The sequence below is a fragment of the Ailuropoda melanoleuca genome, chromosome 4, assembly GCF_002007445.2.
Source record: "Ailuropoda melanoleuca isolate Jingjing chromosome 4, ASM200744v2, whole genome shotgun sequence".
In the NCBI taxonomy this organism is placed as follows: Eukaryota; Metazoa; Chordata; class Mammalia; order Carnivora; family Ursidae; genus Ailuropoda; species Ailuropoda melanoleuca.
The window spans coordinates 9235750-9249612 of record NC_048221.1 but is presented as its reverse complement, the minus strand read 5'-3'; the positions used below and the strand labels follow the sequence as shown (position 1 = coordinate 9249612).

The 13863-nt window shown below is 52.6% G+C and overlaps 2 protein-coding genes across 2 annotated transcripts in view; both read left to right on the top strand.

Annotated features, from left to right (window-relative positions):
• Positions 1-2516, top strand: part of LOC117801735 — a 74810-nt gene extending 72294 nt beyond the window's left edge. Inside the window, exons 3-4 of the mRNA XM_034657161.1 lie at positions 287-687; positions 2452-2516. Of these exons, the coding sequence (XP_034513052.1) occupies positions 287-687; positions 2452-2516 (466 nt within the window). The remainder of the gene's footprint in view (positions 1-286; positions 688-2451) is intronic.
• Positions 1627-13863, top strand: part of CACNA1A (calcium voltage-gated channel subunit alpha1 A) — a 214528-nt gene continuing 202291 nt past the window's right edge. The window contains exons 1-2 of the mRNA XM_034657160.1: positions 1627-2363; positions 2541-2834. Of these exons, the coding sequence (XP_034513051.1) occupies positions 2542-2834 (293 nt within the window). The 5' untranslated portion in view covers positions 1627-2363; position 2541. The remainder of the gene's footprint in view (positions 2364-2540; positions 2835-13863) is intronic.

The window sequence follows — 13863 nt, the reverse complement described above, 5'->3', positions numbered from 1 at the left end:
CCCGCGCCCCGCCCCCGCACCCTCCTCCGCCCCTCCTTCTCCGGGGTCAGCCAGGAAGATGTCCCGAGCCGCTATCCCCGGCTGGGGCCGGGCAGCCGCCTTGTGAGCCCCCGACCCGAGGCGCCGAGCCGCCGCCGCCCGATGGGCTGGGCCGTGGAGCGTCTCCGCAGTCGCAGCTCCAGCCGCCGTCTTCACAGCCCCGGCAGCATCGGCAACGGCAGCGGCGGCGGCGGCGTCTTCCGCATCGTTCGCCGCAGCGTAACCCGGAGCCCTTTGCTCTTTGCAGAATGGCCCGCTTCGGAGACGAGATGCCGGCCCGCTACGGGGGAGGAGGCTCCGGGGCAGCCGCCGGGGTGGTCGTGGGCGCCGGAGGCGGGCGAGGAGCCGGGGGCAGCCGGCAGGGCGGGCAGCCCGGGGCGCAAAGGATGTACAAGCAGTCAATGGCGCAGAGAGCGCGGACCATGGCCCTCTACAACCCCATCCCCGTCCGACAGAACTGCCTCACGGTCAACCGGTCTCTATTCCTCTTCAGCGAGGACAACGTGGTGAGAAAATACGCCAAAAAGATCACCGAATGGCCATATCCTTTGCCCGAACCCGGCAGCGAACCCCGGCAGCTGCGCCTCCCCCTCCTCCCTCCGCTTCCCCTCTTCCAGGCTGGGAGAGAGACCCGGGGGTTGATGGGAGGTGGGGGGGTCTTCCAGGGGCTGGGAGAGGGGGCACCGGGGAGGAGTGTGGAGAATCTCTCCACCCCGAGCTGGGTTGAGCTACCGTGGAGGCTTGGGGTGGGGGAGCCCGGGGAGTGGATTGCTCCTAAGGACCGATTCCAGAATGAGGGCTGGGCCCTGGGGTCGTAACAGGGGCCTGGGTGGGAGCTTTGGAGCCAGTTCCGGATGGGTCAGAGTTTTCCCAAATGAGCATGGACCCGGCCGGCGCCTGGGCTCTCCGGCCAGGGCAGGAGAACCGTGGGGGCTTTGGCTGGGTTTCCTTAGGTGGCCCTCACTGGAATTCATGGGAGCCTCCAGAGCCGGAGCCCAAACCCAGCTCGCTGGCTTCTCCACTCCTGCCTTCCCCCGAAGAGGGGGCCGCTCTCTTAGGGCAGAGCGCTTAGGGGTTCCCAGGGCCAAGAGCCGGTGGAAGAACATGTGGCCTTCACACGGAGGGGAAAGCACTGGCCAGAGCTCGTATCCCGGGGTGGGCCACTGGCCCCGAGCTGGGAAAGGCAGTGGTGGGTTGGGGCACACTTACTCTTCCCTATGCCTGTGGGTCCCATTTCCTTCAACTACTGCTCAGGGACCTCATCATCGTTTGGGGTGTAGAAAACATCCCATTTGCCCCATCTGGGCCCCTGACCTGGAAGACCCAGATGGACTATTTCAATAAGAAAGACAGGGCGAAAGGAAATGAGGTGGCAGGGCCTTCCTAGGGTATGGTGTCAGGCCTTGGGTTGGATTCGTCTTCTCCCACCCTAGGGAACCGGGAGGGGACACCTGGAGAATCAGCCTCCGTGTGGACACNGCCGGGTCCCCTCGCGCCTCCGCGATTGGTCGCGAGCCATCATGTGTCGACATTCTGGGTGGGTCTTTCTCCCGTTAAACTCATCAATCGCTCCTCTTTGGAGCTTCGCTGGCCAGTGGTTTAGACCTTTGAGCCCATTTTCCTTCTTCCTTCCTCTTCCCCCACCCCTCCACACCAGTCTTATTTTAGCAAAACCTAGAGAAGAAGGAGGAGGAGGAGGAGGCATTGCGGGGTGGGGGGAACGCTAGGCATTGCAGCATCCGGGAGCAGCTACTCAGTGGCTAAAGCGAACGGCGCATACCTCTCTCTCCCTCTCTCTCTTTTTCCCCTGTTGGGAATTTTCAGGATTTCATTGCTGCAATTTAACCCCAAGATGAGGCACGATTGAGCGAAAGGATGCGCGCACACGCACACTCACACTCCGTGAGCAGAAGAGGCAGCCGCTGGTGATTCAGGAAGAAAAAAAAAAAAATTCACCCGGACCCTGCGGCTTCAAGACTCCTTAAGAGCCCTCCGGAGCGTTTCCCTCCCCCTCCCCTTCTTTCCTTTCCCGTTAATATTCTTTCTTTTCATTTAATTTTTTGGCTACAGATCTTTCAGCCTTTTTAAGGTCTAGGAACTCAAGCAAAACAGAAAGGGGGATTTTTTTTAAATTTTGGGGGCTGCCCTCCCCCCCCCCCGCAAAGACCTGGTTTTTATTTTTATTTTTCAATAAAATTTTTTTCTAATGGGCCGAGCGCACTCCTTTTGCAAGATGCCAGCCTGACCCGGACCTCGGAGGAATTTGAAGCTTCCACTGCGTCCCGGGGGGGCGTCCTTTGCAAACCGTTCGCGTCTTAAAGGGGGTGTGCGTTGTGTGTGTGTTTTTTTTTTTAAAGATTTNTGGGCCGTGGAGCGTCTCCGCAGTCGCAGCTCCAGCCGCCGTCTTCACAGCCCCGGCAGCATCGGCAACGGCAGCGGCGGCGGCGGCGTCTTCCGCATCGTTCGCCGCAGCGTAACCCGGAGCCCTTTGCTCTTTGCAGAATGGCCCGCTTCGGAGACGAGATGCCGGCCCGCTACGGGGGAGGAGGCTCCGGGGCAGCCGCCGGGGTGGTCGTGGGCGCCGGAGGCGGGCGAGGAGCCGGGGGCAGCCGGCAGGGCGGGCAGCCCGGGGCGCAAAGGATGTACAAGCAGTCAATGGCGCAGAGAGCGCGGACCATGGCCCTCTACAACCCCATCCCCGTCCGACAGAACTGCCTCACGGTCAACCGGTCTCTATTCCTCTTCAGCGAGGACAACGTGGTGAGAAAATACGCCAAAAAGATCACCGAATGGCCATATCCTTTGCCCGAACCCGGCAGCGAACCCCGGCAGCTGCGCCTCCCCCTCCTCCCTCCGCTTCCCCTCTTCCAGGCTGGGAGAGAGACCCGGGGGTTGATGGGAGGTGGGGGGGTCTTCCAGGGGCTGGGAGAGGGGGCACCGGGGAGGAGTGTGGAGAATCTCTCCACCCCGAGCTGGGTTGAGCTACCGTGGAGGCTTGGGGTGGGGGAGCCCGGGGAGTGGATTGCTCCTAAGGACCGATTCCAGAATGAGGGCTGGGCCCTGGGGTCGTAACAGGGGCCTGGGTGGGAGCTTTGGAGCCAGTTCCGGATGGGTCAGAGTTTTCCCAAATGAGCATGGACCCGGCCGGCGCCTGGGCTCTCCGGCCAGGGCAGGAGAACCGTGGGGGCTTTGGCTGGGTTTCCTTAGGTGGCCCTCACTGGAATTCATGGGAGCCTCCAGAGCCGGAGCCCAAACCCAGCTCGCTGGCTTCTCCACTCCTGCCTTCCCCCGAAGAGGGGGCCGCTCTCTTAGGGCAGAGCGCTTAGGGGTTCCCAGGGCCAAGAGCCGGTGGAAGAACATGTGGCCTTCACACGGAGGGGAAAGCACTGGCCAGAGCTCGTATCCCGGGGTGGGCCACTGGCCCCGAGCTGGGAAAGGCAGTGGTGGGTTGGGGCACACTTACTCTTCCCTATGCCTGTGGGTCCCATTTCCTTCAACTACTGCTCAGGGACCTCATCATCGTTTGGGGTGTAGAAAACATCCCATTTGCCCCATCTGGGCCCCTGACCTGGAAGACCCAGATGGACTATTTCAATAAGAAAGACAGGGCGAAAGGAAATGAGGTGGCAGGGCCTTCCTAGGGTATGGTGTCAGGCCTTGGGTTGGATTCGTCTTCTCCCACCCTAGGGAACCGGGAGGGGACACCTGGAGAATCAGCCTCCGTGTGGACACCTCCAGGCAGGTAAATGTCTTTTTTTTTTTTTTTTTTAAATCAAAGATCCAGAGGAAGAAGGTGAAGACCACATTTTCCTCTATTGAGATGCTATCAAAATGCAGATCCCCTTGTGTTTCTTTAAATCTGTGCCTGCTTGAAATAAACCTTGAGGAGGGCTTAACATCTGTTGAGATGTAGGCAGGCAAGGATGGGTAATTAGTCGGGCTTTCTAGCAGTTATCTAAGCATGACCCAGATTCCAAGTGGGGGGACGCACCCTGCTCCCCAGGCTGACTGGCCACTGTGCCATGCCCAGATGTGCTGCTCCTCGGCTTGCTTCCAACTGGCTGCCCTCCGTGTACAAATGAACGGGGCTGGATGGGCCCCTGGGGCTCAGCAAGGAGCCCCCATTCCTTTGTGTTTGGTTTCCACTGTGATACACTCAACAGGGCTGGGCCCCAGGTGGTCCTGGGGTTGCTTATTTGAGGAGCTCTGTGGCTGGTGGATTCATTTTTAGGGGAACTCAAAATTGAGCAAGCTTTTGGCTTCTGGGTGCTGAAATTGTAAGAGGACTCTGAGGTTTTGGGGCGCGTGAACAGTCTACTTTGAGGGTGGTGAAAATTAGGAGGTTCAGCTGGGGTCTTTCTGGAGGCACACACCTCTAAGCCTGATGTCGTCTTGATTGGTGCATGAACCAGGAGCCTGGCCTTTGCCTCCCAAGGTCCAATCTTGTGAAGACCCACTGAAATGCTCAGGGGTCTTGTGATCACTCTGCCTGCCTCCCCACCCTCCGCCTCGGGAGTGATGGGGGCTTGGAGGGTGGCAAGGTGTCCATGTGTCCATGCTCAGATAACTCCAGGGGGTGTCCAGCAGGGAATCACTGGGCTGACAGGTTTCCATGTTGAAAATGGCTTTAGTTCGCCTTCTGGAGCCTGGATTTGGAGTCTTCTAAGAGGAGAGGAAGGAGGTGGGAGTCCTAATGTTGTGTCCTCAGCTCACCCCGTCCAGACTGAATCCTGCAGATCAGAGAGCTGTTGGAGAGCGAGGGGATGGCCAGGGACCCCTCAGAAGGAAGACTCTCTGGGGAGGGATGCAGGTGAATTGGGAGGGATCCGTTGGTACTTTCGGTTTTCTTTGGCTTTCTTGCTGTGTGATGAGTTTGTGCATTTTGTTCTCTGCAAACAGTTTTTATTCTCTTTTTGGCCCGAGGCAGCAAACACATTATACAGCCCCACTCTGGAAGGGAAGGCTCTCCATCCCCCAGTCTGTCACCAAGCAGGGTAATCTAGGTCTAAGCTTTCTGGGAGGTGGGAGGATGAGAGGAGAGAGGGCAGAGAATTGGGGGGGGGGGGATAAGGGACCCGGGGCCAGTGCAAAGAGATGGACTGTGGAAATGCCGATGAGCCAGGGTACCAGGGCAGACGTTGGCTTCTGTATCCAAACACTTGCGCCATTTAAAATAATGTCTTTCAGTACTTACACTGAACTTTTAGAATAAACTCTAATATATGCAGACAAAAGTACGCAAGTCAAGTCCAGATTCATACGTGTTCACAAAGTGACCACAACCATTGCAACCAGTCCCAGGACAAGAAAGAGGATGTGACCAGCTCCCCAGAAGCCCCCCTCCGGTCCCCTTCCCTTCCATTCACACCACAGGGTTAACCACTACTCTGACTTCTAAGCCCACGGGTTCTTTTTCCTCCATTTGGACTTTCTGTCAGTGGAGTCACAGGCTGTGTTCCTTTGTGTTTGGTTTCTTTTGCTCAGCAGCCTGCCGGGGGGATTCACTCCGGTTCCTCCAAGTGGTTGCGGGGTTGCTCCTTCTCGTTGCTCTCTGGCATTGTACTCGGTGACTCTGACACATTGTACTTGTCCCCTCTACTTGTGAGGGCCATCTGGGTAGTTTCCAGATTGTGTCCTTACAAACATTCTGGTGCATGTTTTTGGCTGAACTTTTTTTTTTTTTTTTTTTTTTACATTTCTCTTGGTCTGTCCCTAGGAATGACACTGCCCCTGCCAGTCTTTCATGCATGTGTAGCAGGGCGAGTATCTGGAAACGGCATCCACTAGGGGTGCAGCTGAATATGGAAAGCACCTTCTTCACTGTCTCGTGGAGGAAGAGTGAGCAAATGTTCTGTGAACTTGGCTGTATGCTCCTAGGGCCTAAGAGTGTTACTTCCAAATGCAAATTTCAGCATGGCACACTGGTGGAGGGCGCAGCCTTCCAGTCTCCATGGCCTCGGGCACTCCGCCACTATGACGCCTTACCCTTTTGCACCCTACCATCACGGCACCTCCAAGCTTGAAACCAGCAATGAGAATTCAGGGTTCTCCTTCATTTTATGTTCTCTTCTTAAGCAAGAAAACCCAAATGGAAGTCTTTGATGTTCAGATTTACGTCACTGCCTCTTTTTCTTGGAGTGTGCTGGGCAGCGGGCCGTGTGGACCACACACCTTGGTTCCACGTTTTCGTTGATCGGGAGTCTGATTTCAGTGCGGCCGTGATGGGCTCCGGTGCTGGCTTCTAAGGAGCTCAAATCTGTCAGCTCAATAAGGCGCATCTGTCAACCTTACCAGAGCCCCCACTTAATGCCACTCACTCCTTCTGATGTGCTACCAAACGCCATTGTGAATGTCATCTTCCCCCAGTCCTGCTGATGCCAGCAGATCTCCCACTGAGCACGATGTAAGAATTGGGGCCGTGGCAAGAGCCGCGGACCCAGGTCTGTATGCTGTCACACTCGGTCTCCTGTATCACACACGGGATTCCAGCTTTTCACCCCTGTTTTTGGCAATCTGAACAGGGAGCCGAGTCCCATCACATCGGGTAACCTTCGGACATTGGCCGATTGGTGTTCCCCAGTTTTTTAAAAGAGGAATGTTCTGTATGGGAACCAGAGGGAGGCCTGGGAGAAGTTAGAGCATGTTATCAGCCTCTGCTCATCCTGAAAAGTAGAATGTGCTAGAAGATACCGCTATAGAGGGCAAGACAGTATGACCCCTATGGTACTTCTGCTAGACCAGCACGGCTGGTAATTCCAGAAGAGCAAAATTCTGGGAAGTAAGAATTAGCATGACTTTTCCATTGGGATTTTTTCGCCCACAAAGGTGCAAGCCCTCCTCTGTAATCCTCACACCCCAAAAGCTCTGAAAATCAAAAGATCAGATCACATAGGGGTAAAATCCTACCTCGAACTGACCCGAGTTTATAGTCTTTACACACTGTCTTCACTTATCCCACGTGGTGTGCATTTTGATGGGTTTTGCTGCAGAAATGTTTGATATGTTTGATTGTGGGGTGCTGCTCCAGCTCCCCACTGGGAGTGTTATGTATGCCTTGTAGTGTCTCCCAAACTTTCATGTGTGTGAGGATTGTCTTGTTAAAATGGGGATTCTGGCCCAGCAGGTTTGGGGTGGGGCACGGGGTTTTGCTTTACGAGGAGGCTCCTAGGGATTGCCCTGACACTGGTGTGGGTTCCACTGGAAGTAGCCAGGTCATATCATAAATGCATCCTGGGACCTTTTCCTTTTTCTCCAAGATCGGGTTTATTGAGGTATAAATTACTGAGAGCAAAATTCACCCTTTGTGCCTACGGTACTGTGAGTTTTGACAGACGCATGCAGTCCCGTAGCCACCACCAAAATCAAGATAGGGAATGGTTTCGGGGTGCCTGGCTATCTCAGTGGGTGGAGTGTGCGACTCTTGATCTCAGGGTTGTGGATTCGAGCCCCAGGTTGGGTGGAGAGATTACTTAAAAGTAAAATCTTAAAAAAAAAAAAAAAGATTAAACCATTTCATCATCTCAGGCTATCCCGTAAGGCTTTCTGAGTCAGCACTACCCACGACCCTTGCAAGCACTGATCTGTTCTCCATCCTTATGTTTCTGCCTTTCCCAGGAGGTCATATAAATAGAATCATACTGTATGTAGCCTTTGGAGTCTTGCTTCTTTCATCCAGCCATTTGAGACCCATTCATGTTGTTGCGTGTATGAGTGGTTCGTTTCTTTTTCGTGCTGAGTAGTGTTCCATGGGATGGCTGGACACAGTCTGTTCACCCATTCCCCAGCTGAAAGGCATTTGGGATGTGTCCAGGTTGGCCGATTGTGACTAGAGCCGCTATAAACATTGGCAGACGGGTTTTAGTGGGAACATTGGGAACGTACGTTCCATTTCTCTTGGGTAAGTAAATACCCAGGAGTCGGATAGCTGGGGTGTGCGGTAAGTATATGCTTAACTTTATAAGAGACCGCCAAACTATGTTTTTCACAGTGGCTTATGCCCATTTTACGTTCCCATCCTCGTTGTCCCTTTCAAAGCACCAAATTCTAAACTCCAGAGCGCGTCTGGCTTCTCGGGTTTAGGTAAAGGATTGTGGATGTGTGTAGACAGTGCTGGAAGTGGTAGCATTAAGTACCAGGCGGAGAAATGGCGAAGGGCGAGGAAGGGGGTCTCTTGCTTGGAGCGCGGTGGTTCTGCCATTCATGGTAAAAAGTCAAGTTCTGAGGCCGTGACGCTCGTGCCTGTCACCCTGTTCCCCACCGCAACCCCACCACACCTGGCACAAAGTAAGTGCCCCAGAAATGTTCGTGCAGTGAGTGAAACGCCTCTCGCCATCTATTTGCCCATCCTGTAGATCTGCTTTGGCTGCCAGCATTTTAGGGTTTCAGTGGGTTTTAGGTACAGGGGTTGTGCAGGGTGGGTTCAGGAAGGGTATGTGTGAATGAGGTTATCAGACCAGAGAAGGTCTCTGAAGTTAGAGTGCTTGGGAAGTTGGGGAGCCGTGGGCCCTTGAGAGTGAAGTCTTCCTTCAGGGGCTTAGGGGGATGTCTGTTGGGTCCTGGGGGCTTGTATAACACCCCTTCCTGTCTGGCCCCCCAGTAGCAAGCACACATATGCACTCCCTCAACAGTGGAAGTGCACCACTGGGAAAGTGGGTTCGAGCCAGAGGTCGTCAAAGCCCCAAAGCCCCACAGTTAATACATTTTGGAGAATGCTAACTCAGCTCTTCGGGAAGGATCGGTGTGTTGCCCTGAAATATGACAGAGGAGCGGGAAAGCCGGCCAGGCCCAGGTTCGAGTGGCTCCCCGCCCTGGCTGTTTCGGGCATCAGAGTCTCAGTGCGCGTGGTGAGGATACCGCTTCTGATAGCCTATCCCTCGGAGGACTCCTGGGGAGGGTACGTGGGTTCACACATGGTAAATGCTCAGGTCAGTGTCGGGCACGAAGAAGCTCCGAAACACATGAGCTGTAATGTTGGAGAGTACTTTTTCCCCTAATGGTCTTTTCTGGAAACTTTGGCTGGAAATCGGGTTCTCTGGGTAGGAGTGGGAGCAAAGGGCCCCTCCATAACTGACCAGTTTGCATTTGTTAATCTGAGTGTGGCACTCTTTAAAGCACCCTCAGATGTTCTGTGTTCTCTGTTCTGTCTGGAAGCTTTAAGGGGGGAAATTCATGCCCACTTGACCTATTTTTCTATTCCCTTCGGTCTAAGATAAAATTAATTGTCTTCCTCTCCCTTGATCCCTCCCTTTGTGGGTGACAAGGTGAGGGAGTTTTATAGTGTGTAATTAGCTTCCCTGTTCTCCCTCCCACCCCATCTCCTTCTTCTGAGCTGGCCAAGAGTCCAGCCCAGGATGGAGACCACATGCCTTAGGACAGCTGCTGTGGTCACCCCAGGCAACCAGTGGGGGTTTAACAACAGAACCCTGCTCAGCTTTGGGGTTAGAATGTGTCATCCCCCCCAACTCCTGTCTTTCTTACTTCTCACCTCTTACCTCCTAGGAGAATAGAGAAGGCAAAGAACATTCCAGGAGAGGGAACTAGGGGGTGGGCTCCGCAGCTTGGGTTTCCAAAACCACTGGGCATTAGTCCTTGTCTGGATAGGATGACCAGATGTCCCAGTTTGCCTAGGACTGTCCTGGTTTTGGCATCTCAGGAAACCCAGTAGTTCTGGGCAAACCAGGACACTGGTCACCCTACTGGTGAGTTATTAACACCCAAGAAGGGAGAGAGGAGGGGAACAAGAGATGGTGCCAGTATGTGGGAAAGGAGGAGATAGGTGGCTTTTCCCCTCTGAAAAGCTGGGACTTTTTATTGGAACGAACTGTGCTTTTGGAAGCCGCCTATTTAAGGCAGCTAATGCGAGAGAGATCCCGGCTCTGAAGCGAAATTTCTGAGTTAAGTCCAGATCAAGTTTTGTCGTCTCTCTTGGGTCAGAGAGGGCTTTTCTCTTCCGTTCAGACTGGGAACATCCTCGGATCTTCCGTGGAGGTGCTCAGGGCTCAGGCGGGACCTGGAATTCAGAATTAGCGGTCCCTCCCCTGAATGACACTATTCGAGAGGCGGGGCCCTCTCTCCGGAGCTGTGAGGGAAACTCAGCTTCGTCGCCCACCTGCCAGTAAATAATATTCACGCTGTTAAGTACTGTTCTCCTTTTAGGTCTGTGTGTAAAAAAAATATATAATTTTAAACCAATTTCTAAAGTATTTTTATGCAAGTAGCTTTTGCAGGAGGGCTAAGTCTGATTTCAAGAATAAATTGACAGATGTGTCTCGGAGGAAGCCCTGGTGCAGACCTAGAACTTGCTGACTGGCGGGAGGGTAGGGAGGGTAACGTGGTTTCCGGCCTTCTAGAACCCACCATGCTTTTACCCCATTGACCTTTATTGTTTTCCTTATTAAGGATAACGGGCGTGGGAGGCTATGCCGACTTTCACTTGCTCCCCTGAAATGTTTGTGGCACGTCATGGAGTCCATGTAGGAATGTTCCTGTCTGAGCAAGAGCATCAAAGAGTGGAGGCGGAGAAGAGGCAGGGAAGGGGAGGTGACTTAGGGTGGAGGCAAAGCATACAGGGCTGGAGGATAGGTGACTCGCGCTGCACATCTCAGCTCCGGCCCCTAGCCATGGAGCCTCAGTCTCCTCATCTATAAAATGGGCAGAGCAGCCCTACACCCAAGGAATTCTGGGAGGATTCAAAGATACTGTGCTCAGAAACCATGTGGTGTGAATGATAACGCTGTGAAAAGAATGGCCTTCAGACCCCAGGACGGTGAGGGCCGGGTTTGTGTGACCACTGCTCTGGAAATGCTGGTTGACCAGGTACCTAGAACGGTGGTCCTCCAAGTGTGGTCCCCATCCCTCCAGCGTCAGCATCCCCTGCTCTAGGGCAGAAGTGCTCACCCTTGAGCATGCATCAGCATCACCTGGAGGGCTGTTTAAACACAGGGGGCCGGACTTCAGCCCCGGAGTTTCTGATTTAAGAGGTTTGGGGTGGAGCCTGAGAACTCCCATTTCTAGCATGTTCCCTGGTGATGGTGCTGCTGCTGCTGGTCTGGGAGCACACCTGGAGAAACCCTGAGCTAAACAGGATCAGTAACGGCCACCTGTGGTCTCCGACCTCCCTTTCCCCCCTTCTCCACCCCCACTGCATTCCCCAAAGACAACTGCTGTCTCTTGGACGCTGTCTCTTGGATTGTGTGTCTTCCTCCCTTCCTCTTTCTTTTCTTCCTCTCTTACAGGTTTTATCCCATATTTACATACACCTTAACATAAATTTAGTTTTCCTGGTTTCTGAACTTTGTAGCCTTCTGAAACTTGTACTTGCCTTTTCCACCCAACCGTATGTTTCTAAGATTCATCTGCTGTTGAGCGTAGCTGTAGGTCATTTCCTTTTCTCTGCTTAATATTGCAGTCCGTGATGCTACAACGATTTATCCATTTCCTGGGGTGATGGACGTGTGGGATGTTTCCAGCACGCGTGTGTGCGTGAGTGCGCGTGCATGCATGTGTGCTTGCTGTTTTGAACAGTGCTGCCGTGATGAATACATGATTTTTGAATGAATGAATTCAAGGTGTCAGTTTTAGTCTGTGTACTTGGGAACCTAGCTTCACCTGGAATCAGCTGAGATTCGTTAACGTCTATGGAACACCAGCCCTCCGACAGGCCCTGGCCAAGCTGGTTCTCCGTTTCCTCCTCATTCCAAGGGCTGGGTCAGCCAGACAGCCCCTGTTCCTGTCTGGAGAGTTGGGGTCTTGAACAAATTGGAATAGTCAAAAATGTTTATGGACTTGATTATCTCTGGAAGAGTTGTGAGGATGCAGAAATTTTAACAGTCTGGCCTGTTCCTAAACGCGGTGCCGTCTTTTAAGTTACGGATCATGGGTGGATGTCTGTGGCTTCTGGGAAGGAAGGTGATCCCATGCAGTTAGTATCGGCTGAGTGGGTGGATGGATGGATGGATCTGTGGATGGTTGGACAGCCGGGTGGATGGAGCGATGGGATGAAGGAAGGAAGGGAAGGAGGGAGAAAGGAGGAAAGAGGAAAATGAATAATGTTGGGTATCTGGGTGATCGGATGGCTAAGTGGATGGGGTATAGGTGGACGGGTGGACGGATGGGTGATGGTGAAGGTAAGGGCTTGTGCGGCAGGGTGGTTGTCCGTGTTGGGTGTCTGTGATATTAGGGTTCTTACTGGGTCGTTAATGACCAAGTCCCTCCACTTGCCACCTTCATGGTACCTTTCTTAGCATCAAATGCATCTTGCATGCTTTTTGTGAAAAGCAGTGAGATTGTGTGTCTCCGTGAAGGTAAGGGACAGTGCTTTCCCTTCCTCATACTCCCCAACAGTTCCTGGGCTATGTCATGCATAAATGTTTTTTTTTTAAGGTTTTATTTATTTATTTGACAGAGATAGAGACAGCCAGCGAGAGAGGGAACACAAGCAGGAGGAGTGGGAGAGGAAGAAGCAGGCTCATAGCAGAGGAGCCTGATGGTGGGGCTCGATCCCAGGACTCTGGGATCACGCCCTGAGCCGAAAGCAGACGCTTAACCGCTGTGCCACCCAGGCGCCCCCATAAATGTTTGTTAATTGAGTAATGATGAGGAAAAGAAACGGTGTTGTTGACAAAGATTATGAAAATTCGGGGAACACCTGGTTTTGTTTATTTCCACCCTGGGACTAGAAGTGGAATTCCTTGGATTTTACCCCATCAGTGAATAGTAGTGGGCTGGTGGGATAGCTCTCTTCTGAGCAGATTGGTTAAATGCTCCCGATTCCTACTCACTGACCAGAGATTACAGATAACAGACGCATCACGGTCTGGTGGGTCTGGTCGCTGTTCTCTCCTTGTCTCATCTCTTTTATTCCCTGCCCCTTCCGCTCTGTCTCAGCTCCACTGGCCATTTTTGCCCACACCCAGCTCATTTGCATCCGAAGGCGAAGGTGTTTGTGCTGGCTGTTCTCTCCACCTGTCTCCCCGTGGCTGACTCCTCTTTAGGTCTCAGTGCAAGACTTGCATCTTCCAAGAGGCCTATCCTCTTCATTTATTGAACACTTGAAGTACAAAGAAGGATATAAAATATATGTATAGTCTCCTATCCGGAGGGAATCTCTGGAGACGTTTTATTTTTTATTTTTTTTTTTTTTTATAATTATTTTTATTTTATTATATTATGTTAATCACCATACAGTACATCCTCTGGAGACGTTTTAATGTATTTCATTCTGTCCCCTTTTATAAGCTTTTGTGAACATATTTCCATGCCTCTAGATATCCTTGGAAAGCATCAGAGCTCCCATGTACCGTTGCACAGGCTGTACATTGCACAAGGGTATCATATCTCATAGACATCATGGAGCTGTACATTTCTTATTTTAATTTCCCAGCTGATGAAAGCTTAGTATCTGCAAATTCTAGAAAAATGAAGATATTATGACAACTTTTTGACAGATGGACCTAACAACTTGAAAAAGGGGTGTCTTATTTAAATTCACACAGTGGTGCTGTATGGGTTGGCAGCAACCCCAGAAAAGACTGCTGTTAATATCTGACAGTACTCCACTTTAGGGACGTTTCCTACTTCCTGTAACCGCCTCCAGTTGTTTGTTTGTTTTTGCTTGTAAACAACAGCTCAACGAACATCTTTGTGTCTCTGTGTCCAAGGCTCTGATTAGTTTCAGAATAAAATGCTGGTGCACATAAAGTGCTCAAGTCTGGAGACTGTCACCTGCACTGTCTTTGAGTCTGTAGAAGGGCTTTTGAGACCAGGTGACTCGAAGTTCAGGAAGTGGATGGGGAGGGGCAGGGAAAGAACTGCTATTTGGTTTGG